The sequence below is a fragment of the Fundulus heteroclitus genome, chromosome 1 (assembly GCF_011125445.2).
Source record: "Fundulus heteroclitus isolate FHET01 chromosome 1, MU-UCD_Fhet_4.1, whole genome shotgun sequence".
Classification (NCBI taxonomy): Eukaryota; Metazoa; Chordata; class Actinopteri; order Cyprinodontiformes; family Fundulidae; genus Fundulus; species Fundulus heteroclitus.
This window is the reverse complement of record NC_046361.1, coordinates 16891371-16906582: the sequence shown is the minus strand read 5'-3', so window position 1 is coordinate 16906582 and position 15212 is coordinate 16891371. Positions and strand designations below refer to the sequence as shown.

General features: G+C 39.7%; 1 protein-coding gene across 1 annotated transcript; it reads right to left on the bottom strand.

The window, feature by feature from the left end:
* Window positions 1–6573: 6573 nt before the first annotated feature.
* Window positions 6574–13388, bottom strand: srm (spermidine synthase). The gene is made up of 8 exons (XM_012873480.3): window positions 13158–13388; window positions 12791–12911; window positions 12604–12696; window positions 12153–12306; window positions 11977–12060; window positions 10800–10945; window positions 10587–10709; window positions 6574–7523 (listed from the first exon to the last, which is right to left on the bottom strand). Exons 1-8 carry the CDS (start codon window positions 13286–13288, stop codon window positions 7506–7508), a joined length of 870 nt encoding a protein of 289 aa, XP_012728934.1. The 5' UTR covers window positions 13289–13388; the 3' UTR covers window positions 6574–7505.
* Between the last annotated feature and the right edge of the window lie 1824 nt (window positions 13389–15212).

The window sequence follows — 15212 nt, the reverse complement described above, 5'->3', positions numbered from 1 at the left end:
ACCTGAAAGCAGTGCACCTCAAATGAAGTAAGACTTAGTCGCTTTAAACAAACCCTTACACGTCTTTAGCTGTAGTTAATACTATAAACAAACAGGTAACTGTTTTTTGTTTTTTTTACACAGGCTACCTGCTATTGACTAATTAATAGCCTTTTGAAAAAAAAACTGACAATCTTATTAATTTACCAAAAAACAAGTACAATTACGTAAAACAGTTTTTTCATTCTCTGATGACTGAAAATGTACCTCTTTTTTTTTTTTTTTTTTTACAAACAAAAATCTTGGTGTTTTTAAGGAAATCTGACCCATTCTACTCTCACAGATTACACATGGCTTTGTGATATTTCACCACATTGTGTGCAGTTTTCTTTTCCACAGCAGAAGTAGTGGAAAAGAGCTTCAGAATTACCAGGATCTAATTGAATACATTCATTTCATTGAATAATGAAAGCTCTAAATTTTTTTTGAGACACTCATATTACAAGGTTGAAGCCCAAAAGCTGAGAGGACTCCACAGTCGTTTTTAAATTAATAAACCCTGGAACAGTTTATTTAGTCGGAGCACTGTAAAAAACGATTTAACTTAACTCAGTCAAACCAGAGGTAAACTAGGCTGAGTCAAGTTCAGTCAGCAAATCATTTTTACAGTGAGGGGGCTGGTTAATTTGTCTTATTTTGATTGTTTTTTAATCATTATGTAAATGATTAATGGGCTGAACAGATAAAAATCTTCTCAATATATTTGCCCAGATTGTTCAGTAGCTACTTATTGAACCCTATGGCTGGTAGTTGTCAGAGCAGCATGTGGTATTTTGGTGCTGTCAGCAGGTGAAGTTGAGGTCTCACATGCAGACAAGTGAAAACACGCAGCGTTTACTGAAAAGATGGAAATCCTGTAGTGGCTGGTGGCAACAACAGGAGAACCTGACTGAAGAAACCCAGTAAACATTTATACTGGGGAGCTTGATTACTGCTGCCAAGACACTGAGGGAGGATCAACGGGAAAGCAAGGATACATTGGCCTTTACTCAGTTTCTCCAAGAGTCAGTGGCTGACAAGTTGGCTACGATGTACACTAATACATCTTTTATTCACAAAGCAGAATTTGGATGACAAAAATCCTACTCAAAATTCCCACCTCTATCAAATACTACCTAACTATATTGACCTAATGCCCAAACTGCTTGGGTCAATGTCTGACTGCTGGGCATAGCTAGCAAAGTTTTTTGTTAACTGCTGTTGAAATTCTAATACAACGTAACTTTACCATCTTACCAATTCTTATTTGATCCTGAGGAAGAAGTGAAGTCGGATCAAGCCCTTGCACATTTCAAAATGACGGTTTCTTTTTTGAAGAAAGACGAGGCTGTGGCATTCTCTTCTCTATCCCAACAAACTGGGTCACAGCGTTTGACCCAATGGGCCTAAACAAACCGATTTCTGTAAGAACAGCAGAAACACAGCTTTTACGTTAAAGAAATAAGAGTGTTGGATTTCTGCCTGTGGTTGGTGAGAAATATCACTCCTTCCCCCTCCTTGGAAAACTGAATTAGGAAGACCGTTCTTTTCATTTTTTTAACTTTGGCATTTTTACTTTGGACCCACAGTGCAAATTAAGAAGGAATGTCTTCCTTAGTTTGTGACTAAACATAATGAACATAAAAAGGTGAGATTTTCTTGTAAAGCTGTTTCTAAATGTCTTTTGAATCCAGTGGCATTTGTAAATGTTTGGTGTTTAGTGAGGGGGTATTTATTGGAAACACTTTATGAACCACTCACTAAAGGTTGCAGCTAGAGATATAGGCCCCATGATCCTGCAAGGATAAGCAAGTATAGACGATGGATGGAGGATCTAGAGGTTAGTGAACTCAGTTATCCCAAGGGTTTTAAAATAAAAATAAAAAAATTCCACAGGAAATACATCTAAAATATTGGCCTGAACTTGATTTTAAAATTGTATGCGTTCTGCAAGACAGTAAATCAAGATTTTGTTTGCTAATAGGTATCCAGACCTATTTGCTTGCTCCCAGTCTCTTGACACAAGGTTCTTTTTTTCTCAATAGTAATGATATTGTTTCATTTCACATCCTCACATATCATGATATAGAAAGTAAACACACAGAAACTGATTGTGTGAAGCAGATTGAAACATTCAATATCAGGTATATTTTAATCTGGAGAAATATTGAGAAACCTGTATCTGTCTCAGAGACTTGATTATTATTATTTTTTTTTTAAAAAGAAGCACAATTAACGATGTTTGCAGGACTTGCTGGAGAAGTGCCACCGGCAGGAAACATGGACTGCTTGTCTTCCAGAGTGCCTTGACTGAAATGCTCAGATGGGCTGGTCATGCTTTCACAACAGCCTGTTGGGATATTTTCCTCTGATCTCAACCCTCCCCGGAGCCTTGTCCGAAGATTAGCTGACTTGTTGAAACTGTTACGGTATTGACGATTCAGTGTGTTTGAAGAAGCCACAAAGACCCACTTCGCTGCCTTTGGGAAATGTGGAGTTAAGCTCGCAAAAAGACTTCAAACAGCGCGGAGACGTCAGTAAGATGATGGGCTATAGGTGCTCCCAGACAGCATTAATGGGATTGATGCCTCTATTTTTGCAACATGAGCTCTGTGTGCACCACAGATCCACTCAACAACTGTCTGTAGAGGATTGTTGAACACAAAGTTCCTCCTTATGGTTTGTAATCCAGGTGAGTCCTCAAACCTCCAGCTAGACGCACTGGGAATAGTCGTGCAAAACAAATGGAGGAGTTCTCCAACTTTTTCTTAACCGTATTTTCAAAAAAAGCATCAAACAGAGGCCTCGTTCATATTGGGAGAGAGCTGTGTGGAGAATCGCTGTGCATCTGAGAGGACCACGATTGAAGCACCCTTAGAAAGGAGCATAGCAATAATGTTTTGTTTCAGCATCGTCAAATTGTAATAGAAAAACTAGTGAAGGCTGACGTTTTCCACGGCGGTCGCTGAGGTTCACGTAACTGAGCAGCAACTGTGTTACAGCCACACCTGACACCACAACAACATAGAAAGAGCAATTTAATGTTGCCCAGGGCCCTTTCAAACGCAAGTCAAATCATTTCTGGACGAATTGATTTGACTAAAGGCACTGTATATACTATATTATTTTTATGTTTTTTTGTTTTTTTTTTACCACCACAAGAGCTGCAGCAGATTTATCCAGAACAGATTCAAAGGCGCCACCTTCTGGCAGCTGAATATTCAGTACGTATTTAATTAATTAATACACCGGTAAATGAGAATATCATCAAAAGGTTATTTATTTTTTATTTAAAAGGGAAATGTGAACATTATTGTTGTTGTTGTTTTTTTGATGGAAAACAGTACGATTACAATAAAATATACTCTATTTATACCGAAGGGAAATTAAATGTCGTAACTCCAGTTACTCAAGTTTCTTTAGACTCACTGTAGATGGTGGTGGCTGTGGGCAGGGAGGATCTCATGTTATGGTCAGTGTTGCATCAGATCTAAACAATTCTCTGACTCAAGATGCTACATGACAGTCTCCTGAAGAAGATGCTCAGGGTTTTCCATTTTATTAAGCGCCATCTTCTCCAGAGGTCCCAGAGCAGTACCCAAAACAGCCTTCTTTAGCAGCTTATTGAGCTTTTTCAAGTCTCTGACTATGATGCTGCTACGCTAAGAGATGATGGCGGAAGAGAACAAACTCTCCACAGCAAAAATACGGAAGATATGCAGCGTTGTGTTGTAAACACTATAGAACCGATGCTTTTTCAAGTATAGTCTCATCTGACTAAACACCTTCTTCTCTGTGTCTCTCCTCTCTTCCTCCAGAACCTCTGTAACCAAAAGAAATGCAAAATTCCCATTCATCTTAAAAATACTGTGCAAGAGTCTAGTCATTTTTTTCTTCCTTAGCCCAAGTGTGCTACCTGACATCTCTGATTCAAGACTGGATTAATACAAGGAATAAGGCAGCAAACACCTTGTCTTCCACTCAATTTCCATTAATACAGGTGTTGGTCATATAATTAGCATATCATGAAAAAGTTGATTTTCAGTAATTCCATTTAAACTGACATGTGTATATTACAGTCATTAATTACACATAGACTGATATATTTCAAGTGTTTATTTTTTTTTCTCATTTAAATTATTATAACCAACAACTAATGAAAACCCCAAATTCAGTATCTCAGAAAATTTGAATATTACTTAAGACCAATACAAAAAAAAAAAGATTTCCACAAATGTTGGCCAATTTAAAAGTACAGCACTCAATACTTAGTTGGGGCTCCTTTCCCCAGGATTAGTGCATCAATGCGGCGTGGCATGGAGTCCATCAGTCTGTGGCACTGCTCAGGTGTTATGACAGCCCAGGTTGCTCTGATAGAGGCCTTCAGCTCTTCTGCATTGTTAGATCTGCCGTATTGCACCTTCCTCTTCACAATATCCCACAGATTTTCTATGGGGTTAAGGTGGAATTTGCTGGCCAATTCAGAAGAGCGATACCATGGTCCTTAAACCAGGTGCTGGTAGCTTTGGCACTGTGTGCAGGTGTCAAGTCCTGTTGGGAAATGAAATCTGCATATCCATAAAGTTGGTCAGCAGCAGGGAGCGTGAAGTACTCCAAAACTTCCTGGTAGACGGCTGCGTTGACCTTGGACCTCAGAAAACACAGTGGACCAACACCAGCAGCATTTGTGCAGCAGTCCAGTCCTTTGTGTCTTTAGCCAGGCGAGAAGCTCCTGACGCTGTCTCTTGTTCAAGGCTGGCTTGAAACAAGGAATTCAACAGCTGGAAACCATGTCTTGCATACGCCTGTGCGTGGTGGTTCCTGAAGCACCGACTCCAGCTGCAGTCCACTCTTTTTGAATCTCCCCCACAATTTTGAATAGGTTTTGTTTCACAAGCCTAGGGTGCGGTCATCCGCAGGGGTCGATATTGGGTCCCTACTTTTTTCGTTATGTCTCCTGCTCTTGGGTTCTATTTTTCTTAAATTTGGTATGTCCTGTTATGCAGATGACTGCCACGTTTACTTACCTTTACTTAGGATCAAAACTCCATTCATATGCTGCTGAAATGTCTGGAGGAAGTCAAAACTCAGATGGAGGGCATTCAATTTTTGAAGTTTTAACGAAAAGAAGACAGAGGTCCTACGTTTCGACTCGAATGACTCTTGTGATGTTCATGATTTGAACATTGGCTCCTTGTCTCCTTATGCGAGATCCACTGTCACTAGTTTGGGAGTGAAACTAGATGGTGATATTACATTTAATGCTCAAATAAGTTCAGTGGTAAAAACAAGCTTTTTTCAACTCAGACAAGTTGCCAAATTAAATAAGTTCTTTCTACACACGATTTTGAAGGTCATTTGAGCTTTTATTACTTTGTGTCCTATCGCAATGCTCTGTATTTTGGTGTCAGACAGGCTGCTCTCAGCCACCTTGAGCTTGTCCAAAATGCAACAGCACGTCTTTTAACACGACCTCACAGGCATGAGCACATCACTCCTGTTCTGGTTGCTCTTCACTGGCTCTCTGCTACATAAATTATTTTAAAATTATTGTATTTGTTTTTAAATCCTTAAAGGGCCTTGCTCCAGACTATCTCTCGGACGGCTGATCAGCTGCTCCTGGTCATTCCAAGGTCGAGGCTGAAGCTCAGAGGTGATGGGCCTTTTTGCGGTTGCAGCTTCTATGTTGTGGAAAAGGTTACCGCTGTGTGTTAGGCAGGCACTTCGCTGTCTTATTTTAACCCATTTTTAAAAACTTTTTTCCTTCGGCTTCAATACAGCTCAAGTTGTTTTTCCCCCTCATGGGTCAGCTGTGCATTTTTGTTTTCTTTTATTTTTAGTGTTATTGATATGTACAGCACTTTGGTCAAGAATGTTTTTTTTAATGTGCTTTATGAATAATAGGATTCAGATCCCTATAGCTTGTACACTTTATTCTACTACATCTTTTCCTTCCCTTCACTTATTAATGTGCTGGGACCCAGAGCTCTGTGAACAGCCAGCCTCTTCACCTCTTGTGTTTTGCCTTCCTTGTGCAAGGTGTCAGTGGACGTCTTTTGCACAACTGTTAAGTCAGAAGTCTTCCCCATGATCGCATGGCCTACAAAAATAGACAGAGACCATTTAAAGGCCTTTGCGGGTGTTTTGAGTTAATTAGTATGTGGCACCAGGTGTCTTCAATATTGGACTTTTTCACAATATTCAAATTTTCTGACAAGTTTCCATAGGGCGTCAGTTAAAATCATCAAAATTAAAAGAAATAAACACTTGAAGTATATCAATCTGTGTGTAATGAATGAATAAACGTTTCACTTTTTGAATGGAATTACTGAAAAAATAAAAAATCTTTATGATTTTTTAATTATTTGACCAGCACCTGTATACTTATAAACAGCAGCTCTGTAATGAAGTCTCACTTTTTTGAACTGAAATACCAAACTAACTTTTTACTGATATTCTAATTTATTGAGATGCCTTTACACATGAAGAAGACTCAACCTTGGTGCTAAAGAGGTGTTTTTTAATGACCTTAGGAAAGAATCAAAACAACACACCTAGGTTTGTGTTACTAATTTATTACAGTTCATAGCTCTTATAAAAACAAATTGAATACTCATATACAACTCCAAGGCTCAACAAAGATCATTTTGACTCAGTTAAAGATTTCCACATGGAGAGAGATTAGCATCTTGCAATAGAGTACAGGTTTACTACAAAAGCAGCCATCCTATTAAAGTTAAATACCCAATCCTCCAGACTAAAATAGTAGAATGAATTTAGTCTTAAAAGGTTTCTATCTCTTGAAATTACAAACTTTTATTACATTGTTCTTTTCTTTTTCTATCATAACAGAACAGCTTTATTTTTAACTGATGTTGAAAGCTACACATCCGTTTTATCTTAAGTTTGTAATACTCTAAAATTTCTCCAACACCGACCTTACAGCTTCAGTGTAGGATGCTACAGGGTCTTTTGTCCATAGCACAGCACTAATGTCAGGCACTAGAGGCTTCTTGTGTAACTTGATGATGGGTGGCCTGAATGCCCAGACATGATATATGGACGCTGCATATTTTTTAATGAGCACACACAAATAACAAAACAAAGAACGTGGAAAAACAGATGTGCTTCCCAAGTACACAGATTATAGATCCATATGGTTTGTAACCCACCGGGTCAGACAGTACACAGTTGAAGAATGAGGTCAGAATTTTATCACAATGGTCTGTCAGTCCAGGCCATTCAACTGCTCTAATAAAATATGATTGGACATCAACCAGAGTAAAAATAAAACAAAAAGCAACATTAAGAGTTCGTAAGACTGAAGGAGAGGAACACTGATAGGGTAGTAATCCAGCAGGTTCCCAGCAGGTGATTTCTCTTGCGTGACAGTGACCCATGTTGAAGAGGTGGATACGTCATGGAACAATGGTATTTATTTATTTTTTGTAGCGTTGGCAGAGGAGGAACACGTCTGCTGGCGCAGGTCATGCCTCAGTGAGTACCTGTTAAACATTAGAAAAAGAAAACCTCAGTCAAAAGTAACAACTCGACCAAAGTCCCAAAAATACGCCTTTAAAAAGAATTCATACACATTGAACTTTTTCACATAACGCCATTCATTGACTTTGTACGTTGAACCAATACTGAGCAGTAAATACCTGTAAAGTGAAATTAAATTGATCGTCAGCCTCCATTATACTAACCCTGCCTGCAAGATAAATTCTCGTGGTATTTGTCTTCACAAACAAATACATCTTGAACCGCTCAGGCTTTAACCTTTGCATTCGAACCAAAAACGATTCGAGCCAATCACGTCGCAGTATTGAGGTTTAAGGTGAGTGGACTGATGGGATGGGCTAACATTCTGCTCTCACATGTTCGCCTCGCTTTCATTCATCAACACTGACTGTTGACAACTATTTAGCAACTTTTCAGACCGCTTTAGTGACTTTTATTCAAAAGTGACAAGCAGTGGATCTAGTGAATTTTTGTGTTTGAGACTTTGGCAACAAGTAAAAGCACTGATTGCTCTGAGTTTACCGTCTCTTCAGCAAACCATCAGCTGTGAGCCCATACTGCTTTGGAAGCTCTGACGGGCGCTCAGTCAGTCAGTGTCGCCGTACTGCAGCAGCAAACTCAGCTTGAAGTCTGTTTCCCATTGAAAATGAGTCACGCATGAGCAAAGCTTCCACTGGATTACAAAGCTGGACGTAAATATATAACAAATCTTTAACGGGTAATGGTATTTTTATTTCTCTGAAACCGTTACACTTAAACAGATCCCTCCCTGTAACTGATTCACACATCATCTCATTTATTCAGCTCATGCACTGTGGGTGCCACTGCTATCTTTTGGTTCAAATTGATAATATAGAAAATGTATAAATGTAGTTTGTATTCAGGTAAAATGTTATTTAATACTTGAAATTACTTTATAGTGTGTTTTTTTTTTTTTGTTTTGAGCCTATTTAGAGTTCTTTTAATTATTTTTTGTCTTGTCAATGTAATTTCTCTCTCCTAAAAGATACTTTTTATTCAATATAGTATTTTAGCCTTTTTAATTTATACAGTAATTTATATGTTTTTATTGTGATCAGTAATCATGATTTTATTTTTTTACCCTTTTGTTTGATTAAAAAAAGTATTGATAGTCGTACCACTAAAATACAGATCGATAAAGAGTATTGTTAAGAGTTGTAGTATCGATAAATCCTTAATGATGCCCATCCCTATAAACATGGCAGTGCAGGAGGACACACGTGTAGCTGCTGCTACCACATCTAATTGGTCAGAATCCACAATTTCTTCTTTCATAGAAGAAAGACGCAAGAAGCACCTTGACTATCTTATCTTCTTGTGGTTTCTCGTAGCAGCTGCTGCTTACGTTTTAATTTGATACTGTGATGGGCTAAAACCAATCTTTGGTAGGTGGGCACTAGGTGTCGTTTCGTCCAATCAGCTCAGAGATTTCTGATGAAATTCCCTTCTTTCCCCAAACAGATTCACTAGGAGCAGTCCCAGATGGATGTTGTGCAGAACTAGAGTGCTAAACATCATTCTGGCTGGTCAGGTTACCATTAAAACACTAAATACAATGTAATCCTATCAATAACTTTTAGAAGTCATCTAACTAGTAAATATAGTCCAGCTGTCTCATTTAATCTCAGGTCAGGGATGTGGTTCTGGAGTAGGGCAGGCTAATAAATTGAGTTTGGTGGACTCTGCTCTGGCTCTCCCTGGACGTTTTAGCCTACATAGTCTAGCGTACTGTTGCCTACATTTCTTGTGGCAAATTCCTACAATTCCCACACTTTCTACCAGCGGGACGAAGCGGTGAAACGGATAGTAAAAATGTGTGATTAACTAGCTGAGCACCTAGAGCCGTTTCTTTTCCAGCAGGCTCCCACCTGTCAGTGAGAACAGAACAGCTCAGGGGTCCGATCAGGTAGTGACACAGTTTACCGTAGTGCTCCCGATATCCATTGAGCCGAGGGGCTTCAATGCTTACCAAGGTCATACTTACACATTTTAATAGATTTTTGAGCGCATTGTACCACATAAAAATCAGCCAGTAATCATATATAACCCTAACGGTCCACCATCAATTTTTGAGAACATATAAGGATTGTAAGTGCGCCTTAAAGTCTGAGAAATACGGCAATCACAATAAAAAATAAATAAAAAACAAAAAAACAAAATCCAAATCACAGTGGTCTGCAATTTTTGCCTATGTAACAATCAATGGATCAAACACGTCCTTTAGGTGTGGGTAATGTGTTTAAAGTGGGTCTGCCTCCACATGGTAGGGAAGAGAGTTGCAGCAGTGAGATAATCAAATTTTATAATTTGTTTTAGAGTTCATATAATCATACTTTTCTACCAGAAACTTTCAGGAATCTCACCATAGCATTAATTAGTGGTAAAACTGTTTAATATATTGACTTGTTTGTTGGTTTCACTTTGCACAATAAAAAGTCCAACTCAACAAACCATTCTCTTGAATAATAATATTCTGATTAATAAAAACAGTTAAATTTCTTGTTTTAAATAGTCCTTGTTTACAAACATCTTTATCTCCATGCCATTTTGTTGCTGGTGATTAATGCAGAGAAAAGTCTAAATAAAATCACAATTATAGTTAAACTATATAGCAATTTTGATTTTTGGCAAAATCGTACAGCCCTATTCTGGATAAATTTAAAGCAGACTGAAAACAGTCAAGTTTGCAATCTATCAAAAGCCAGGACACCCAACTAACGTGGAAAAATGTCCTCTGGTTCCGTATTGAACTTTCTGGGCAACATGCAAAACGTCAACGTACTCAATGAAACACGGTGGACTGAGACTGGGACAGAGGTAAACCTCTGATGTTTGATGTTAAACACAGAGCCAGGGACACAGTTTAATGGCTCAGATCAAAACACATACGCATTAGAACAGTGAAAGATCTAAGATGTGTTGCATAAATCCCAATAAAGTAAAAAAAAGCTTGTTATATTCACAAAATGGGCAAAAGTTCAAGAGCACGACACTCACGCTACTGCATAAGTGATTATTGAACGTACCTTTCTGGCAAATTCAGGCAGGATGAAGGATGCTTTGTGAATATCAGGGTTGTAATATTTAAGGTTCATACTTTCCATTTCTTCTTTAGTGAGCGCCTTCACTGGTTCCCTGAAGTTTGTCTCCTGAAAGTCAAAGGGTTAGTGTGTTAAAGAACAACACTACAGTAAGAATGTACGAGGTAATGGCAAACAGGAACCGAGAGGCCCGCTTACAGGATTTTTACTGCAGAGCATAAACCCGATTTGGCCGCTGGGATAAGTTGGGATCGTGCTGTAAGCGTAGTCCACCACGGGGAAAAGCGTCTTGCAGAAGGTCTGCATCTCCTTTATCAGCTCCAAGTGGAGCCACTGACACTCTCCTGGAAAAAAATAAATAATAATAAGCAAAAGGGAATGAAAGCCAACATGTTTCCCAGCTGTAGTCCCAAGACTAATTACAAAATAAGAAACAGTAAACTTCCAAAAAAAAAAAAAAGTACTCATACTCCTTCAGCTTTTTCTAATTTGTTCTTAATATAACCGCAAACCCAAAAACACTTCAGTGCATGTTTTCAAGATTAGATGTTACAAAAAGCAGCTCAAAGCTGCAAAGTGGGTGAAAAATCTTATTGTTTTTTAAATGTTGTAAAAAGCTCTAAATAATAATAATCTGGCTATGCCTTCACCAGCTTTGAAGATCCAGAGTCGGAAATCTCTGCCTGCAAGCAGTCTGAACAACAAATTTCCAACTCCTGACAGACTCTGAGCCGGATCCAGGACCAGGCCATCCGGACATGAACATGTTTTGATTCTGGCTGGATGTTTTGTCTTGCTGGAAGCTGAACATCCTCCCTCGCTTCAAATCTTTGGGCCACCTCTAAAGGTTTTTATTTCTCCCACCGATGGCTTGTTTTCAGCTACATTCCCGTTCTCAACAACTCTGTTCAGCTTCCCTGTCCCTGAATAAGCCATTCCCACAGCATGACGCTGCCACCCCCACGTTTCAACATAGGGCTGTTGGTATTCAGCCACATGTAGCATTTTGTGTGTAGACCAAAAACTTGCTGCTTTCTACCAGGCTTGAGGCAAAATGGCATTGCTTGTGGCTTTCCTTTCTTCTGCTATTCTTATAAAGGGAAGTGGCTTCCTTTAAGGAACCTACTAAGATCTTCTGCACTCATATCAAAACTAAAATTACACACAGCTGGACTCTACCTACTAGTTAGAAATTTAGAAAGAAACTAGAAAGCTAGAAATCCCTTCCACTTTCTTGGATTTGTATTTATATAAAAGAAAAAAAAAAAGGTTGTATTCTCTACCTTCCACTTCGCAAGTATATGCTAGTTTGTCTTGGTGTCAATTCCACGACAATGCGTCGAACTTGGAGGTTCTTTAATGAACGCGCGCTTACCCTGGGAGCAAAGGATGCCGCCGCTTCTCAACGCCGCTTTCATTAGCTGGTAGTAGGACTCCTTGAACAGGCTCTCTGCGGGACCTGTGGCACAAAAAAAAAAACGGCAAACCCGAAATCAGGCTCCACCCTACAAACGTGGAGGGGAAACAAGGACGGGAGGAACCGGCACCCACCAACTGGATCCGAGGAGTCGGTTATAATGATGTCAAAGGCATCCTGGTTCTTCTTCATGAATTCAAAGCCGTCGCCAACATGGAGGGTGAGCTTGGGACTGAAAAACCCTTTGGCCATACCTGGGAGGTACTTCTTTGACACCTCAATGACATCCTGCACAGGAGAGATTTTTTATTTTTTTTTTTTTAAATCAGCTGACAAATCTCTGCGTCCTTCACAGAGTTGCTGCCTCTCTGCAGAGGAAAAATTAGACTTTGGTCAACTAGGGTTGTTGAATGGACATGTACCACACACTTTTCAGATTTTAAGCGTGGTAAAAGAATCTAAAGCAAAGCATCCTTTTGCCTTTAATTTCGTCTTTACACTCAAAAATTGCACAAAATAATCTAATAAACAGCAGTTTGAGTTGGGAATGTGACTGGAGGAGAGTACAGTTCAACACATCCCCACCTCATCGATCTCACAGAGAACCGCCGACTCCACCAGCGGATGCTTCACCACCTCCCTCAGCACTCCGCCGTCTCCCCCGCCGATGATCAGCACCTGGAGGAACAGAAAGACGGCCGGCTGAGTGACGCGGTTCTGTCGTGACACGCGAACCTGTGGGAATGAATCGACTCGTGCCGGAGGGAGGTACCTTCTTGGGGCCCGGGTGGCTGCGCAGAGGGAGGTTGGCGATCATTTCCTGATAGGCGAACTCGTCCCTCTCCGTGCACTGGATCACCCCGTCCAGCACCAACACGTTTCCGTACGTTTTACTGGCGTGGGGAGAGAGAGCACAGCCAAATGAAAACATGCAAGAGATGATTTATGGTGCGCAATGTTCCACTGAGCTGATGAACCCCACCTAAGATCCGATTACATTTCTAAACATCCGTGTGTGTCAATGCGTGGGAAAGCTCAAAGGTACATTGCCGGCTACGTGGCTCGAGCTACGGGTTTCTCAATCAGTGCTGGCTGGAGCTAGCAGCTATTAGCCACGGATGGGAAGCCACAGCACTCACCTCTTGAAAACCATAACATCTTGGAATTTGGACTTCTTGTGGTAGAGCACCTCCTCCACCTGCAGGCTCATTGCCTGCCCCGGCCACATCGCGCAGGACTCCGTAAACCAGCCATCTTTAATGCGGTCCATGACAGCTGTCCACGGCCACAGGTAGGGACACTTGAACGCGAGTGGAACAGAGCAGCCAGCAGCAGCAGCAACGTGAGCAATTTACGACTACAAAGCCGTTTTCCGACATCCAAACCTGCTGCCTTGCATTTCGACCAATGGGATGACGTTGGCGTACCACGTGGAATTTGTGAGAGCCAATAGGTTGGCAGCATGCGCAGGCTGGTGTGTAGTTTGTTTGACGTGCATCGTTGGCACCGCCCTGTCTTGAGCTGAGGAGCCCACGTTAGCGATGGGAATTCCGACAATACTCTGGGATCCGATTCATTTGGCCCGGCTCAGCGCGCGCGCGCGCGCACACACACACACACACACACACACAAAACAGAGTTCTTTTAAATTATTAGCATTTATAATCTAACCTGAGATTACATTCTCAATTGGGTACGTATGTATTCACATATTTTAAAAATACTCGTAGGGTTTAAAATACATACCAGACTTTCTGTTAAGAGTGAGAGTGTAAAATTAACAATTCCATTATCTTTTTAGTCAACTATAAAAACAACCAAAACCTGATGAAGTCACGAAGAAGTCATTTAAAAAAAATAGACTAATGTGTTGTAATTAAAAGTTATTAAATTAGAAAAAAAGAAATTATAAGCGTTTTTGTCCCTGGTCACACATATAACCCTAACCCTACGTAGTATCAGTGTTTATATTGTGTATAATCATTGTAGACATGTTCATTTCATTTATTAGTTTTGGTTAATAGAGACATCTCATCATTTGTGACACAAGTTTAAATTTATAGCCAGTTTGCAATGTCTGTCCCCAGTTGGTCTTATGATTACACAAAAAACAATGTAACACGTTATGTAAAATACAAATACAAGTTAAAAACATAATGCTAGCCTAAATAAGACCCTACAATACAAAACAATAAATACTAAATGCAATAGTATTAGTTTGGATTTAAAAAAAAAAATCGGTTGCAATCATTCATGGCTGCTCCTTTAGAAAAATAATGCATTATTGTTCTAAAAGGATGTTCGATAAGATTATTTTTTTATTCTGCAGAGAGGAAGTCCCCCATGCTGACTGCCAACATTAAGGCTGTGTGTGCCAGGGACGTTTTATAAGCCACCTTACAATTCCCACTGGACTGTGCCATAAAGTAGCCGTGGACCCCTGCAATATCAGCATCATTTATCATCCATACCTGCTTAACCGTGCAGGGTTGTGGAAGGGCTGGTACCCATCTGCAGCAATCATTAAGCAAGAGGCTAAAAATAGGTTCACTTAAAAACTTAATTACATTTTCAAAAGGTCATTATATTCAGCTTCCTAAGAACATAACTATAAATGTGATCGAATAGATTTCCTAATCAAAATCTTTTTCTTTTTTAAACCAACCTCTTAATCACCCGATTACATATTATCTCCAGTAACTTGACTGTTTTAGGTGTTGCTTGTGATGGAGAGGTTACACAGAAATTTAAAGCATGAAAATATCCACAGCGCAAAATATAAGGACTGTGTAATTAGTCTGGAGCCCAAGGCCTTTGTACCCTTTTTTTAAATGTGTCATTTTTGTCAAATTTGGGTGAGAATTGTGGGGTTCAGTGGTAGAATAGATGCATCACGTGAAAGGCTATAGTCCTTCATGCAGGTGTCCCAGGCCTCATTCAACTTTTTTTTTTTTTTTTTTTTTAATTAGACCGGCTTCTAATGAATAAAAAAACATTAGTGACAACAACCTAAAAACAGAAAACATAACACCAAAACATCTCAGTTGTGAGACCTTTTTGATGAATTGCCAACTGAGCTTTAGACGAATATCATGATTGTTAGGTTAAAAATCGAGCTCTAGACCAAAACCAAACTAACAGTCAGACGTGGCTTTTTAAACCATGTTGACTCCAATCACAGCAACAGCTGAAAC